This window comes from Caretta caretta, chromosome 9 (assembly GCF_965140235.1).
Source record: "Caretta caretta isolate rCarCar2 chromosome 9, rCarCar1.hap1, whole genome shotgun sequence".
Taxonomy (NCBI): domain Eukaryota; kingdom Metazoa; phylum Chordata; order Testudines; family Cheloniidae; genus Caretta; species Caretta caretta.
This window is the reverse complement of record NC_134214.1, coordinates 56,417,306-56,431,451: the sequence shown is the minus strand read 5'-3', so window position 1 is coordinate 56,431,451 and position 14,146 is coordinate 56,417,306. Positions and strand designations below refer to the sequence as shown.

General features: G+C 50.7%; 1 protein-coding gene across 21 annotated transcripts in view; it reads right to left on the bottom strand.

Moving 5' to 3' along the window:
• KIF1A (kinesin family member 1A) overlaps positions 1 to 14,146 on the bottom strand; it is a 225,343-nt gene that overhangs the window by 116,078 nt on the left and 95,119 nt on the right. For 12 of the 21 annotated variants that reach the window (XM_048863028.2, XM_048863027.2, XM_048863031.2 and 9 more), the window contains 2 exons: positions 6,059 to 6,270; positions 1,953 to 2,032 (listed from right to left, as the gene is read on the bottom strand). In XM_048863028.2, the coding sequence (XP_048718985.1) occupies positions 1,953 to 2,032; positions 6,059 to 6,270 (292 nt within the window). The remainder of the gene's footprint in view (positions 1 to 1,952; positions 2,033 to 6,058; positions 6,271 to 14,146) is intronic. The other 9 variants (XM_048863034.2, XM_048863037.2, XM_048863038.2 and 6 more) reach the window with 1 other exon arrangement.

Genomic DNA, 14,146 nt, shown 5'->3' with positions numbered 1-14,146 from the left:
AGCTTCACCTCAGTCCCTGGAAAAATCATGGAGCAGGTCATCAAGGAATCAATTCTGAAGCACTTAGAGGCGAGGAAAGTGATCAGGAACAGTCAGCATGGATTCACCAAGGGCAAGTCATGCCTGACTAATCTAATTGCCTTCTATGACGAGATAACTGGCTCTGTGGATGAGGGGAAAGCGGTGGACGAGTTGTTCCTTGACTTTAGCAAAGCTTTTGACACGGTCTCCCACAGTATTCTGGCCAGAAAGTTAAAGAAGTATGGGCTGGATGAATGGACTCTAAGGTGGATAGAAAGTTGGCTAGATTGTCGGGCTCAATGAGTAGTGATCAATAGCTCCATGTCTAGTTGGCAGCCGGTATCAAGTGGAGTGCCCCAAGGGTCAGTCCTCGGGCCGGTTTTGTTCAATATCTTCATTAATGATCTGGAGGATGGTGTGGATTGCACCCTCAGCAAGTTTGCAGATGACACTAAACTGAGAGGAGAGGTACATACGCTGGAGGGTAGGGATAGGATACAGAGGGACCTAGACAAATTAGACGATTGGGCCAAAAGAAATCTGATGAGGTTCAACAAGGACAAGTGCAAAGTACTGCACTTAGGACGGAAGAATCCCATGCACTGCTACAGACTAGGGACCGAATGGCTCGGCAGCAGTTCTGCAGAAAAGGACCTAGGGGTTACAGTGGACAAGAAGCTGGATATGAGTCAACAGTGTGCCCTTGTTGCCAAGAAGGCCAATGGCATTTTGGGATGTATATGTAGGGGCATTGCCAGCAGATCGAGGGACATGATCATTCCCCTCTATTCGACATTGGTGGGGCCTCATCTGGAGTACTGTGTCCAGTTTTGGGCCCCACACTACAAGAAGGATGTGGAAAAACTGGAAAGAGTCCAGCGGAGGGCAACAAAAATGATTAGGGGACTGGAACACATGACTTATGAGGAGAGGCTGAGGGAACTGGGATTGTTTAGTCTGTGGAAGAGAAGAATGAGGGGGGATTTGATAGCTGCTTTCAACTACCTGAAAGGGGGTTCCAAAGAGGATGGATCTAGACTGTTCTCAATGGTAGCTGATGACAGAACAAGGACTAATGGTCTCAAGTTGCAGTGGGGGAAGTTTAGGTTGGATATTAGGAAAAACTTTTTCACTAGGAGGGTGGTGAAACACTGGAATGAGTTACCTAGGGAGGTGGTGGAATCTCCTTCCTTAGATATTTTTAAGGTCAGGCTTGACAAAGCCCTGGCTGGGATGATTTAGTTGGGGATTGATCCTGCTTTGAGCAGGGGGTCGGAGTAGATGACCTCCTGAGGTCCCTTCCAACCTTAATATGCTATGATTCTATGATTCTATGAGTGTTATAGAGGGTGGACAATTCATGGGTTTACCCTGTATAAGCTTCATACAGAATAAAATGGATTTATTTGGGGTTTGGATCCCATTGGGAACTGGGTGTCTGGGTGCTGGAGATAGGTGACCTGCTGAGCAGTTTTTGGTTAAAGCCTGCAGCTTTGGGGGTGTGGACCAGACCTGGGTCTGTGTTGCAGCAAGCTAGCGTATCTGGCTTAACAAGGCAGGGTTCTGGAGTCCCAAACTGGCAGGGAAAATGGGCTCAGAGGTAATCTCAGCATGTCAGCTGACAGTCCCAAGGGGGGTCTCTGACCGAACACATCACAGACATGTGTCGTGTCAGCATACCTGGCTCTATGCAAAGCCCCCTACAGGAGTCACTGGTAGAGGAGGAGTGCCAGCCATGCTATTGACGAAACTGGGGCACGACCCAATGCTCTTACTATCCTGGCTCTTCCTGGCTGCTGATGCTGCTACAACCAGCACAGGCAGATGAACTGACCCCAGCCAGCCCCCTCAGAGGGGAGGCACAAAGGTGGCATAAAGTGAACTGGGCACTGAGTGAATAAGTCCTGCAAACATCGCTGCTGTACACTCACCTCTCCATGCGGATTGCTTCTGTCCTCCGCAACTTTTCTTCCCAGGTCTCGTTCAGCTCAGCGATGATCTTCTCTGTTTCCTGGCAAGCAGAGTTTAAATGTTAGTATTTTGTGACTGCTGTCACCTTTGGTAACAGAACTACAAATGCTCTTTTAGGCTTTGCTCCAGAACCTCTGTTCTACAGAGGTCACAGTCACAGTGGCATTTACTCAGTCACACCACACAATGATCTTGTATAATGGACACAAATGAGACAGCTCTGTCTCCTGGCTGCAGAATGTGAATCCCAGTTCCAGGCTGGTTTCAATGTAAAGCATCCCTCAGGGAAAAGGCAGGGTAAGAGGTTTTTCAACAAACCCTTACACCAGTCACAGTATTTGAAGACAACATGTTAGGAAAGCAGATGACCCTCAGACATGCCATTCAGAGCTGGGCAGAACTGGGCCCAAACTGCAGCCTGATGGCTCTGCTGGGCCACACCCCAATCAGACCTCAGCTGGCCCTGATAAAAGGGCTATGAGCCAGGAGCTAGACACTCTCCCTCCAGCTTCTGAGGGAGAAGGACCTAGCTGCCTGGGAGCCATGGGTGCAGGCAACAGAGCAGAGCAGGGCTGGGGAAAGGTGAGAGGAGCTCCCAGCTAGCAACTCCCCAGACTGCAGGCTCTGTGCAAGGCCAAACTAGGTACTGGGGTTGCAGAGGCTGCAGGCCAAACCCCCTTTTGCCAACGATGAATGGCTTGTATACTGCAGTCTGCTGCAGTGAATGGGGGCTAGATGCTGACTGGCAGTAGCCATAGACTGAGGTGAGGTGGGGATAGAGGTTTGGGGGTTCCCTGGGGAGGGGAGACCCAGATATGTGGGGGTACTGCTTGGGGGCAGCACCCAAGGTAAAGGGGTACCAGGGTCTGGGAGGGACATGGGGCCAGCGGGACATTGGCCTACAGAGGGTGCTCCAGAGGCTGGAAAAGCTAATTCCCTGGATGACCAGCAGGAGGTGCCATGCTGGTGAGTCACCGCCCTGCTACAGGGTGCCTCAATTTTAAGTTGCAATGCTTTAGAGAACCCTGATTTTTAGACAACTTTAAGCACCCTCCCTCTGAAAATCTGTAAATTTGAATTTCACTCTTTAAGGTGTTCAAAATTGGGCACTGAAAATCCCGGGTTGCTTTTGAAATGTTTGGCCTCGAAAAAGATGGTTACTAACCTTTTTGTCACTGTTGTTCTTTGAGATGGGTTGCACATGTCCATTCTGAGTTAGGTGTGTGCGTGCCCTGAGCATCGCTGTCAAAATTTTTTCCCCTAGTGGTATCCATTGAGCTGGTTCCAGTGCCCCCTGGTGCCAAACGTTCACAGCATCGGTACAAGGGGCCCTGCTGAGCTCTGCCAAGTCCGCGTCCCTCAGTTTCTTCTTACTGACCACTCCGAGAGCAAGGACGGTGGGTGGCCCTTATTCCTCTTTCTCTGCTGATCATGCCTGGCTAGCTGGGCATAGAAATCCCCATAATGCTGCAGCCTATATGGTCTCCTGGGTTGTGCTGGAGAATGCAGGCCCAGGGACTTCAGAGTTGCCCTACAATCTTTTAGGGTATGCAGTCTGGCATCAGTTTGCTCTGAAAAAAGCGAGGGCCCCTCAAAAGGCAGGTCTTGCAAGGTCTGGTGTACTTCCTGTGGGCACTCTGGCGCCTGTAACCATGAGCTCCTGTGCATGGTAACTGCCATGGCCATAGATGTAGCCGCAGAGTCCAGGGCTGCCTGCAGAGAGGCTCCCATCTTGCCCTCCTCCACAAGGGTGGAGAACTCCTGCTGGCTATCATGGAGAAATCTGTCTTTGGACTTGTTCGTTGCTTCCCACTCGTTTAAAGTCATAGTGGCCCAGCACTGCCTGCTGGTTCGCTATGCGAAGTTGAAGCCCTTCTTACCCTCCACCCCAGTGGAGTTGGCTTTCCTGCCCAGTAGGTTGAGCTTCAGGGGCTTCTTCATCTTCAGTGCGGACCCTGGCTGGCCCTGACAGTCCCTCTTCTTGGCAGCTGCCACAACGAGTGATCTGGGGGTGCGGGGTGAGAAAATAAAAACTCACAACCCTTGGCTAGCACAAAGTACTTCCACTCTGTCCTCTTGGCAGTAGGAGGGAAGGAAGCTGGGTTCTGTCAGAGCGTCTTAATAGGTCCCATAATGGCCTCATATAGGAATAGAGCAACCTTTGCACAAGTCGCTGCTGACAAATTGTCCAAGAAGCTGTCAGAAGGCTCCTTGACAACTTCTGCCTGCAGGCCCAGATTGGATGCCACCCGATTTAATGAGTCCTGGGGGGCCCTCAGGTCATCCTGAAGCAGGGATGTCCCCTTCTCCATTAGTTTATCATCAGGTGAAGATGAAGAGAAGGCATGCACTGCCATAGCCTCCACTATATCCTCCCCTTGGGAAGCCTGCTCGTGCTGATCAATACCAGCCTCAGTACTGGCTTTGGTACTGGGATGTGCTCCAGATTTGGTGCCAAGCGCAGTGCTCAGGCCAGTCCTACTATCGATACCAGTGATAGGTGGCAGTATGTCATCACGCAGTACCAGTGGCATCCTACTCTCAGAGTAGACCGAGTTGGAATGCCTACAGCTGGTGCCTTGACCCAGGCCAAACCGCCCAAAAAGGCCACTGTACCAGTGCCGGAGCCCAGGGGCCAAGTGTTCTAGGGCATCATGGCTCCCGACAATGCTGATCGGTGGCGAATGTGGCCTTGGCCATGGCGGCGAGGTGAGGAGCCAGAACCAGAGTCTGATTTTTGAAGAGGAGAAGGAGCATGGGGACCAAGGCAGTGGGGGAGGGATAGCTCAGTGGTTTGAGCATTGGCCTGCTAAACCCAGGGTTGTGAGTTCAATCCTTGAGGGGGCCATTTAGGGATCTGGGGCAAAAAATTGGGGATCAGCCTTGCTTTGAGCAGGGGTTTGGATGACCTCCTGAGGGTTTGTGGTGCTGGCGCGAGCGACAGTGTCAGTGGCTGCTGCGGTGCCAGAAACGGGGGAGCAGTGCGGTGCGGGTCTCGCCCTATCCCTGTCCGCAGCTCTTGACTTTGGTGAGGAAGAACAGCTCTTCTCACCATTCCCGCAATGCTTCTTCTTGGGCACTGGTGATGAGGAGCAATGCTGAGAGCCCCTAGCAGTGGGAGGTGCACTGCGCTCTGAAGATGATGTGCTCATGCCGAGTCAGATCCCAGCTCCGAGGTGGGTCTCAATACTGCCTCCATCAGGAGGACTTTCAGTCTTGCTGCTCAGACTTTTTGAGTGTGTGGGCTTAAACTCACAACAAATTTGGCAACGATCTTTTCTGTATCCTTCTCACAATCCCAAACACTTAAGACAGCTCAAGAGAGGGTTGCTGTTGGGCATAGGCTTCCCACAGGTGGAGCCAGGTGTAAACCCTGGAGACTAAGGCATGCCCCGGCACCCAGAAGGAGGAACACCTCTCCAGACAAGGAGAGGTGTCCCAATTTCCATACTAGACTTACTAAAAACTACTTAAACTACTTAACTAACAACTATTTACAATAAAAGCTAAGCAAAAAACCACTATGAAAAACTTTGCCAAGGCAAAGAGGGGAGTTCCAACAGCAGTTATGGGCAGTAAGAAGGAACTGAGGAACGCGGGCTCAGCATGGCCCCTTATACTGGCACTATGAGAGCACAGCATCACGGGGCACCAGAGCCGGCCCAACAGATACCACTAGGAAAAAAATTCCAACAGTGATGCTCAAGGTGTGCACACACCTAACTTGGAATGGCATGTGAAAGCACTTGAAGAATTGAGCTTCTGGAGGCTTTCTAAACCTGTGGGGAAATCTCTAGAAGGTCATCTTGGGGGCCTGGACTCCACAAAGTATCCTTGTCAAAGTACCTGCTGTCTTCATTTGATTTCATTACTTTGTAAGAAGCAGGAGGCTGCAGATAATCTAGGAGGCGCACAAATAATAATCGCAGAGCCTGGGCTGTTACAGTCACTATCCGCAGGTTCAAATGCCACCATGGGAATATAAAATGGAACTGTTGCCAGATCAAGTGTGTTTCATCTTCCCCAATCTCAGTAAAGCATGATGTCAGCATCCTCAGGCTCTTACCTTCAGCCTCTCAATGGCCTCTTCACTGCCTGGAGCAAACATGATGCGTTCATGGAGGCTAGAGACGGAGGCAGCTCGGCTGGACAAGGCTGAAAGCGAGGAGGACGGGCTCATCCCCACTAAGGCATTGGTCACTGTGGAGAGATTGTCAGGGCGTTGACTCAGTTCTGCCAGGCTACGGTTACCATTATTGTTCTCAAAGTCGGTCATGTCTATGGGGCAGGGAAGGGGGACAGAGGGAGGGATGGACACGTGGACAGGAAGAAGGAAAAGGAAGATAGAGAAAAGAAAGGCAGTTGGGAAAAAGTGACATGATGCGGTGAGCAGAAAGCTAGAAATTAGAACACAGAAATACACACAGCGTCATGTGCCAGCAACAGGGCTAGAGGCACTCACACCATCTCTACACCAGAAGGAGCATTCACACCACATCCAGAACAGCCACACTAAGTGTTGCTACATGGTTCTTCGCCCACACCACCATCCCCCATTATGTCCCCTGGCTTGTCAGACAGAGAGCCAGGCAGAGGGCAGGAAAGTTTACTCATGATTGGGTTGGCTAATGGCTAAATGGGCAGAAGAGCCCAGTTGCCATTTTGGCCCCAATATGGTTTGATGTTCAGAAGAGCCTAGGGCACTGGGTGCTGCTCTCTTGTGAAAATCTGGCTGTGAGTGTCACAATGGGAACTGCTGGATCTGGTCCCAGTGAGCTCTTGGGGGCAGGGCCCAGCTTTTTGTTAAGTATTTGTACAATGCCTAATACCACAGGGTCCTGGTCCATGACTGAGGCTCCTAGGAGCTACCAAAATCCAAAGATATTATCACAGTGATGATAGCTCTTCTCAAAACCTGACCCATGACTCAATCGTCCCATGGCTGGGCTGGTTTGTATTCATTTCCCCAAGAATATTTAAGTGACTGGTGTTTTATTCCCTTGAGCATTAGTCCAAATATTGGAATCCAGGAACGCATGAGGTGATTCACACGGGGGGAGCTCGCACAGCTGCCCCATGTCTAACAGGTTTATGTCTTTGAGCGGGAGGCTGTTGGGAGGCAGCAGGGGGAGCCTAAGGGAGTGACAAAGCCAACCAAATGGAGTGATCATCACTCAGTGAGGGGCTGGAGAAGTAGGAGTAACGGAAAGTTGCCTGGGGTCCTGGTGCATGTGGTCCAGCCTCAGAACATGGAGTAAGGTGCCTGCTGTGCAGTCAGAGACTGAGGCTGAATGGTGGCGGGGTGACAGTACCTCGGGACAACTTCCCTATGGAATCACTACACGTAGCACCAGCCACAATGGCACAGTGTTAGTGGGGGGCCAAAGAGCTGCTGACATGGGGACAGCCATCACCAGGGAGATATGGGGGAGCCAAGAAGCAACAATCACTTGGTGTTATTGTGACAAAAGGAAATGAAATGTCAGTCTGCTAGACAGCCCTCAGCCAGGCAGGACCACAGCTATTTCTAAATCTGAGCCAAATGCTCTTTCTTGTGCAAAAGAAAATGGGAAAAGGCCTTTGAAGTCTGAAAATGTCCCAATCTTGCACTTCTCCTGCTCCCTCCACTCTCTCTGAGACATGCAACACCCCAAAGATTTCTTCTGTCACTGCTCCTCTTTATTCTCTGATTGGATGATCTAATCTTTATAGAGTCCATGACCAGAGCCCAATCAAATGGAATTCGTCACACTGAGTGCTGATAAGTAGAATCATAGAATATCAGGGTTGGAAGGGACCTCAGGAGGTCATCTAGTCCAACCCCCTGCTCAAAGCAGGATCAATCCCCAATTTTTGCCCCAGATCCCTAAATGGCCCCCTCAAGGATTGAATTCACAACCCTGGATTTAGCAGGCCAATGCTCAAACCACTGAGCTATCCCTCCCACCCTACCAAATTCATCGTCCATTTTGATCAATTTCATGGTCAAAGGATTTTAAAAATCATGAATTTCATGATTTCAGCTATTTAAATCTGAAATTTCATGGTGTTGTAATTGTAGGGGTCCTGACCCAAAAAGGAGTTGTAGCGAGGTTTGCAGTACTGCTACCTTTATTTCTGCGCTGCTGCTGGTGGCGGCACTGCCTTCAGAGCTGGGTGGCTGGAGAGCAGCAGCTGCTGGCTGGGATCCCAGCTCTGAAGGCAGAGCTGCCACCAGCAGCAGCGCAGAAGTAAGGATGGCAATGGTATGGTATTGCCACCTTTATTTCTGCGCTGCTGCCTGCAGAGTTGGGCCTTCAGTCAGCTGCCACCACTCTCTGGCAGCCCAGCTCTGAAGGGAGCAGAGCAGAAGTAAGAATGGCATCAGATGGTATTGCCACCATTACTTCCACACTGCTGCTGGGGGGGGCACTGCCTTCAGAGCTGGTCACCCGGACAACAGCCGCCTCTCTCTGGCCACCCAGCAATGAAGGCAGCTCAGGAGTAAGGGTGGCAATACCGTGACTCCCCCTCCCCCAAATAACCTTGCAACCCCCCTGAAACCCTCTTTTGGCTCAGGACCTGCAATTTGAGAAATGCTGGTCTCCCCTGTGAAATCTGTATAGTATAGGGTAAAAGCACACAAAAGACCAGATTTCATTGGGGGAGACCAGATTTCACAGTCTGTGACACGTTTTTCACGGCCGTGAATTTGGCAGGGCCCTACTGACGAGAACTGGGGACAGTTGGCAAACAGCCTGTAGGCGGATGTACGTTCATATAATTTACCTGTCCAACTATGATGCATAACAACAACCAAATTTTTAGGAATCCTGGCCATTTCATGGACAATTTGCAAACAGGAAAATGACGAGGGCTGACACAAAAATTGTCTCGTGGGGCCATTCACACTGCAGCTGCACTGCTTGTCTGAACACTGGTATTTTAACGCCACATCAGCATTGATACGTGATCCCCTTTCATGTGTGTGTTAGGATGAGGTTAATGTTAGTGACTACAATTGTTTCTGATAATGGCCTGGTGTTGACTCTGCGGGTGGGGTTAGTGCATACACCTGCCTGCATTTGGCCCAACACTTGGACTTCTAGGGGAGTTCTCATGGAAGCCTCCAAAGTCTCTTTACTTCTGGTGGTGCATAGCAATGGCTGCCATGGATCCAGGCCCCAGAACCAATATAGTGATGGAGAGAGAGATGGGGCCTGCTCAGGTGAGCTGTAAGAAAGGCAGCTCTGCAATGTTGGAGATCTGGCATTGTCTGGGGTCACTGAAAGCAGGGAAGGAATTACTGTGCTGATAGTTTAAAAACTGCTCAGATATACTAGACACCAGTGGTCCGGTGAAATGCCTGAGGAAGAGGGCGGGCCAAAAACCAACTGAAAGCACCGCCAGACCTTTTCAGGACTGGCTGTAGGCAGGTATGGGGTCAGCAGTACAGTGCACGTAGTTTGCTGAAGTTGCGAGGTCTCATTGTCAGAGGTGCTGAGTTTGACCCCAGCTGAGGCTGTGGGTGCTCTGCATCTCTATAAGCCAGGCCTGGAGTGACTGATGTGGGGCATGCCGAGCTGGCTGTGGGGGCTTCTCTGAGGAGTCACTATCTGCAAGTGTGCAGAGGCTGCTGGTCTTCGCTGATGTTTGGAGGCTGGTCCTGACACCTGCTCTGCTGCCAACCTGTTCAGGGGACTGGCTAGAACACGGCACAGCCAACCAGTTCCCTCTCCATTAAAACCCCATCTGCTTCATGATGTGACTGCTTCACAAAGTTGCTTTGGGCTTTTGCTGCACCTTCGCCTCTGCTCCCCCTGGTCTGAACTTTCCGGGGTGCCAAGGGCAGGATGGTAGCCGCAGCCCTGTTCCAATCAGACACTCCCTTGTGGGCCGGGAGGTTCTGGCCAGGCCTTGCCCCCTTACACTCACCCCATGGCAGCCAGGCTGTAGTTGTGGAGGGCATCAGGGAGGGCAGGATGGCCCAATGCACTCCCCCCATCCGCAGGGCACTCAGAATCAGGCCTTTCAGATTATGTGCACAAGGAGGACTCTGTGAGGGGCTAAAGGCAGTAGCCCAGTGCCTGGCAGGCCATGAGGGGCCCCCTTAAAACCACAACATGTTGGAGGCCCAGATTTTACTGATTTTTCCTCATTTTTTTGCCCAGGATACTCATGGCTCTCCTCCCTCTGCACTATGGTAAATCTCCAGCCCCCAGGTGGCATGCTGGAACTCATACACCCCATGGAGACGGCGCAGAGACACACGTGCGGCTTACGAAGAGGGCAGCCGCCCTGGAGGCATTTGTTAGTAGCCCTCGGGTCCACTGGCACCGACTTTGTCCCTTCCCAGGGGGTGCTCAACCCCTGCTCTGCCCCAGGCCATGCCCCCACTCCACCCCTTCTCCTAAACCCCCACCCCACCCCGCTCCACCCCATCCGTCGAGCGCACTCCCCCTCCCAGGGCCTCCTGCACACCGCTAAACAGCTGATCCACGGCGGGCAGGAGGCGCTGGGAGGGAGATAAAGGCGCTGATCAGTAGAGCCCTGCACGGATATAAAAATGTGGAAGAAAAGGTGGAGGAATTGTACTGTATGTAAGAGAGCATTATGACTGCTCAGAGCTCCAGTATGAAACTGGGGAAAAGCCTGTTGAGAGTCTTTGGGTTAAGTTTAGAGGCGAGAGCAACAAGGGTGGTGTCGTGGTGGGCATCTGCTATAGACCACCAGACCAGGTGGATGTGGTAGACAAGGCTTTCTTCAGACATCTAACAGAAGTTTACAGATCATAGGCCCTGGTTCTCATGGGGGACTTCAATTACCCTGACATCTGCTGGGAGAGCACAACAACAGTGCACAGACAATCCAGAAAGTTTCTGGAGAGTGGGGACAACTTCCTGGTGCAAGTGCTAAAGGAATCAACTAGGGGCTGTGCTCCTCTTGACCTTCTCCTCACAAACAGGGAAGAATTGGTAGGGGAACTAGAAGTGGGTGGCAATCTGGGCAGCAGTGACCATGAAATGGTCGAGTTCAGATCCAGCCAAAAGGAAGAAAGGAGAGCAGCAGAATACGGACCATGGACTTCAGAAAAGCAGACTTTGATTCCCTCAGGGAACTGATGGGCAGGATCCCCTGGGAGACTAATATGAGGGGGAAAAGAGTCCAGGAGAGTTGGATGTACTTTAAAGAAGCCTCACTGAGGGTGCAGGAACAAACCATCCCAATATGCAGAAAGAATAGCAAATATGGCAGGCGACCAGCTTGGTTTAACAGAGAAATCTTTGGTGAGCTTAAACACAAAAGGGAAGCTTACAAGAAGTGGAAACTTGAACAGATGAGTAGGGAGGAGTATAAAAATACTAGTCAAGCATGCAGCGGTGTAATTAGGAAGGCTAAAGCACAATTGGAGTTGCAGCTAGCAAGGGATGTGAAGGGTAACAAGGAGGGTTTCTACAGGTATGTTAGCAACAAGAAAAAGGTCAGAGAAAGTGTGGGACCCTTACTGAATGGAGGAGGCAACCTAGTGACAAATGATGTGGAAAAAGCTGAAGTACTCAATGCTTTTTTTTTTTTTTTGCCTTGGCCTTCACAGGCAAGATCAGCTTCCAGACTGCTGCACTGGGCAACACAGAATAGGGAGGAGGTGAGCAGCCCTCAGTGGTGAAAGAACAGGTTAAGGGCTATTTAGAAAAGCTGGACATGCACAGGTCCATGGGGACAGATCTAATGCAACCGAGGGTGCTGAGAAAGTTGGCTGATGTGATTGCAGAGCCATTGGCCACTATCTTTGAAAAATTCGTGGCGATTGAGGGAGGTCCCTGACGATTGGAAAAAGGCAAATATAGTGCCCATCTTTAAAAAAGAGAAGAAAGAGAATCCAGGGAACTACAGACTGGTCAGCCTCACCTCAGTCCCTGGAAAAATCATGGATCAGATCCTCAAGGAATCCATTTTGAAGCACTTGGAGGAGAGGAAGGTGATCAGGAACAGTCAACATGGACTCACCAAGGGCAAGTCATGCCTCACCAACCTGATTGCCTTCTAGGATGAGATAACTGGCTCTGTGGATATGGGGAAAACGGTGGACGTGATATATGTTGACTTTAGCAAAGCTGTTGACAGCAAGCAAGCAAGAAAGTTAAAAAAGTATGGATTGGATGTATGGACTATAAGGGGGACAGAAAGCTGGCTAGATCATCGGGCTCAATGGGTAGCGAGCAACGGCTCTATGTCCAGTTGGTAGCCAGTATCAAGCGGAGTGCCCTAGGGGTCGGTTCTGGCGCCCATTTTGTTCAACATCTTCATTAATGATCTGGATGATGGGATGGATTGCATCCTCAGCAAGTTTGCAGATGACACTAAACTGGGGGGGAGAGGTAGCTTTGCTGGAGGGTAGGGATAGGGTCCAGACTGACCTAGATAAGTTGCAGAATTGGGCCAAAAGAAATCTGATGAGGTTCAACAAGAGAAGTGCAGAGTCCTGCACTTAGGATGAAAGAATCCCACCAGTGCTACAGGCTGGGGACCGACTGGATAAATGGCAGTTCAGCAGAAAAGGACCTGGGGATTACAGTGGATGAGAAGCTAGAGATGAGTCAACAGTGTTTTCTTGTTGCGGAGAAAACTAACGGCATCTTGGGCTGCCTTAGTAGGAGCATTGCCAGCAGATCGAGGGATATCATTATTCCCCTCTATTAGGCACTAGTGAGGGCACATCTGGAGTATTGCATCCTGTTTTGGGGCTCCTACTACAGAAAGGATGTGGACAAACTGGAGAGAGTCAAGCGGAGGGCAACAAAAATGATCGGGGGCTGGGGCACATGACTTATGAGGAGAGGCTGAGGGGATTGGGTTTATTTAGTCTGCAGAAGAGAAGAATGAGGGGGGATTTGATAGCTGCTTTCAACTACCTGAAAGGGGGTTCCAAAGAGGATGAATCTAGACTGTTCTCAGTGGTAGCAGATGACAGAAAAAGGAGTAATGGTCTCAAGTTGCAGTGGGGGAGGTGTAGGTTGGATATTAGGAAAAACTTTTTCATTAGGAGGGTGGTGAAGCACTGGAATGGGTTACCTAGGGAGGTGGTGGAATCTCCTTCCTTAGAGGTTTTTAAGGCCTGGCTTGACAAAGCCCTGGCTGGGATGATTTAGTGGGGGATTGGTCCTGCTTTGAGGAGGGGGTTGGACTAGATTACCTCCTGAGGTTTCTTCCAACCCTAATCTTCTATGAACTAAGACCAGAAATCCAGGCCGGCTTCTTACAAGGAAAGGAAGCCTTACTCATAAGTCTGTTTCCAATGGACCAAGGGATCCCGGTCAGGCGTTTGTTAATTCTGAAGGAGTCAATGGGCTGAGATCACTCTACCTGCACTAGGCTCCCATCAGCTGTTATTTTGCCTGAGACCACAGCAGGGAAATTGGGGGCTGTTTCTCTGCCAAACTGACATGGATTCTAGCTATGCCACTGACCAGGGATGTCAGCTGGACTGTTGAGAGCTCTTTTACAAACAAGGCGCAGATTGCAGGGCCTCCCAGCTCACTTTCTCAAGTTCAGGAGCACATGAACTAGTTCAGTAGCCCTGCTGGTCCCAGTACAACCAGCAGTAGGATCTAGGCTGGGTCACTGGGAACACTTGTGATTTTATATCAGTGGTAGGAAGCAGATAACTTAGTGCCCATAGTTAGGGTATTGCCAGCAGAACCAGTACTGGAATCGGTACTAGTCCCAGACCCAGCAGAAGCAGCAACAGCACAGAAACAGCAGGAACCATAGCTACAGCATGGAGAAAAGAGGCCCAGGAAGTTCATTTAGAAAACCAATTCCATCTCACATGTTTTGGAGGGGAGCACAATGCAGGCAAATTCTTCAGCTAACCTCTGGCCACTCCAGTACATCGGCTCAAAACCTCAGCCAAGGCACTGACTGAGAGAAGCTGGCTAGCCTCAGTCTGGCTTCCCCAGCTCAGCACCCAGGACCACATGGCTCAGGGCTGCACTACCTCTTGTGCAGAGCTAACACAGAGTTTGAGGAAGACTGGTGCATGGCCTCCCCTGTCCTTGCCATATATCAATCCCAGGCCCCCCTCCCCTCCCCTAGCAGATGGCGCCATGGAGGTCCCCTTGCTTGTGGATCTGGGAGAACCATCAAGCATGATAGCCTCACACGAGGGCCAAGG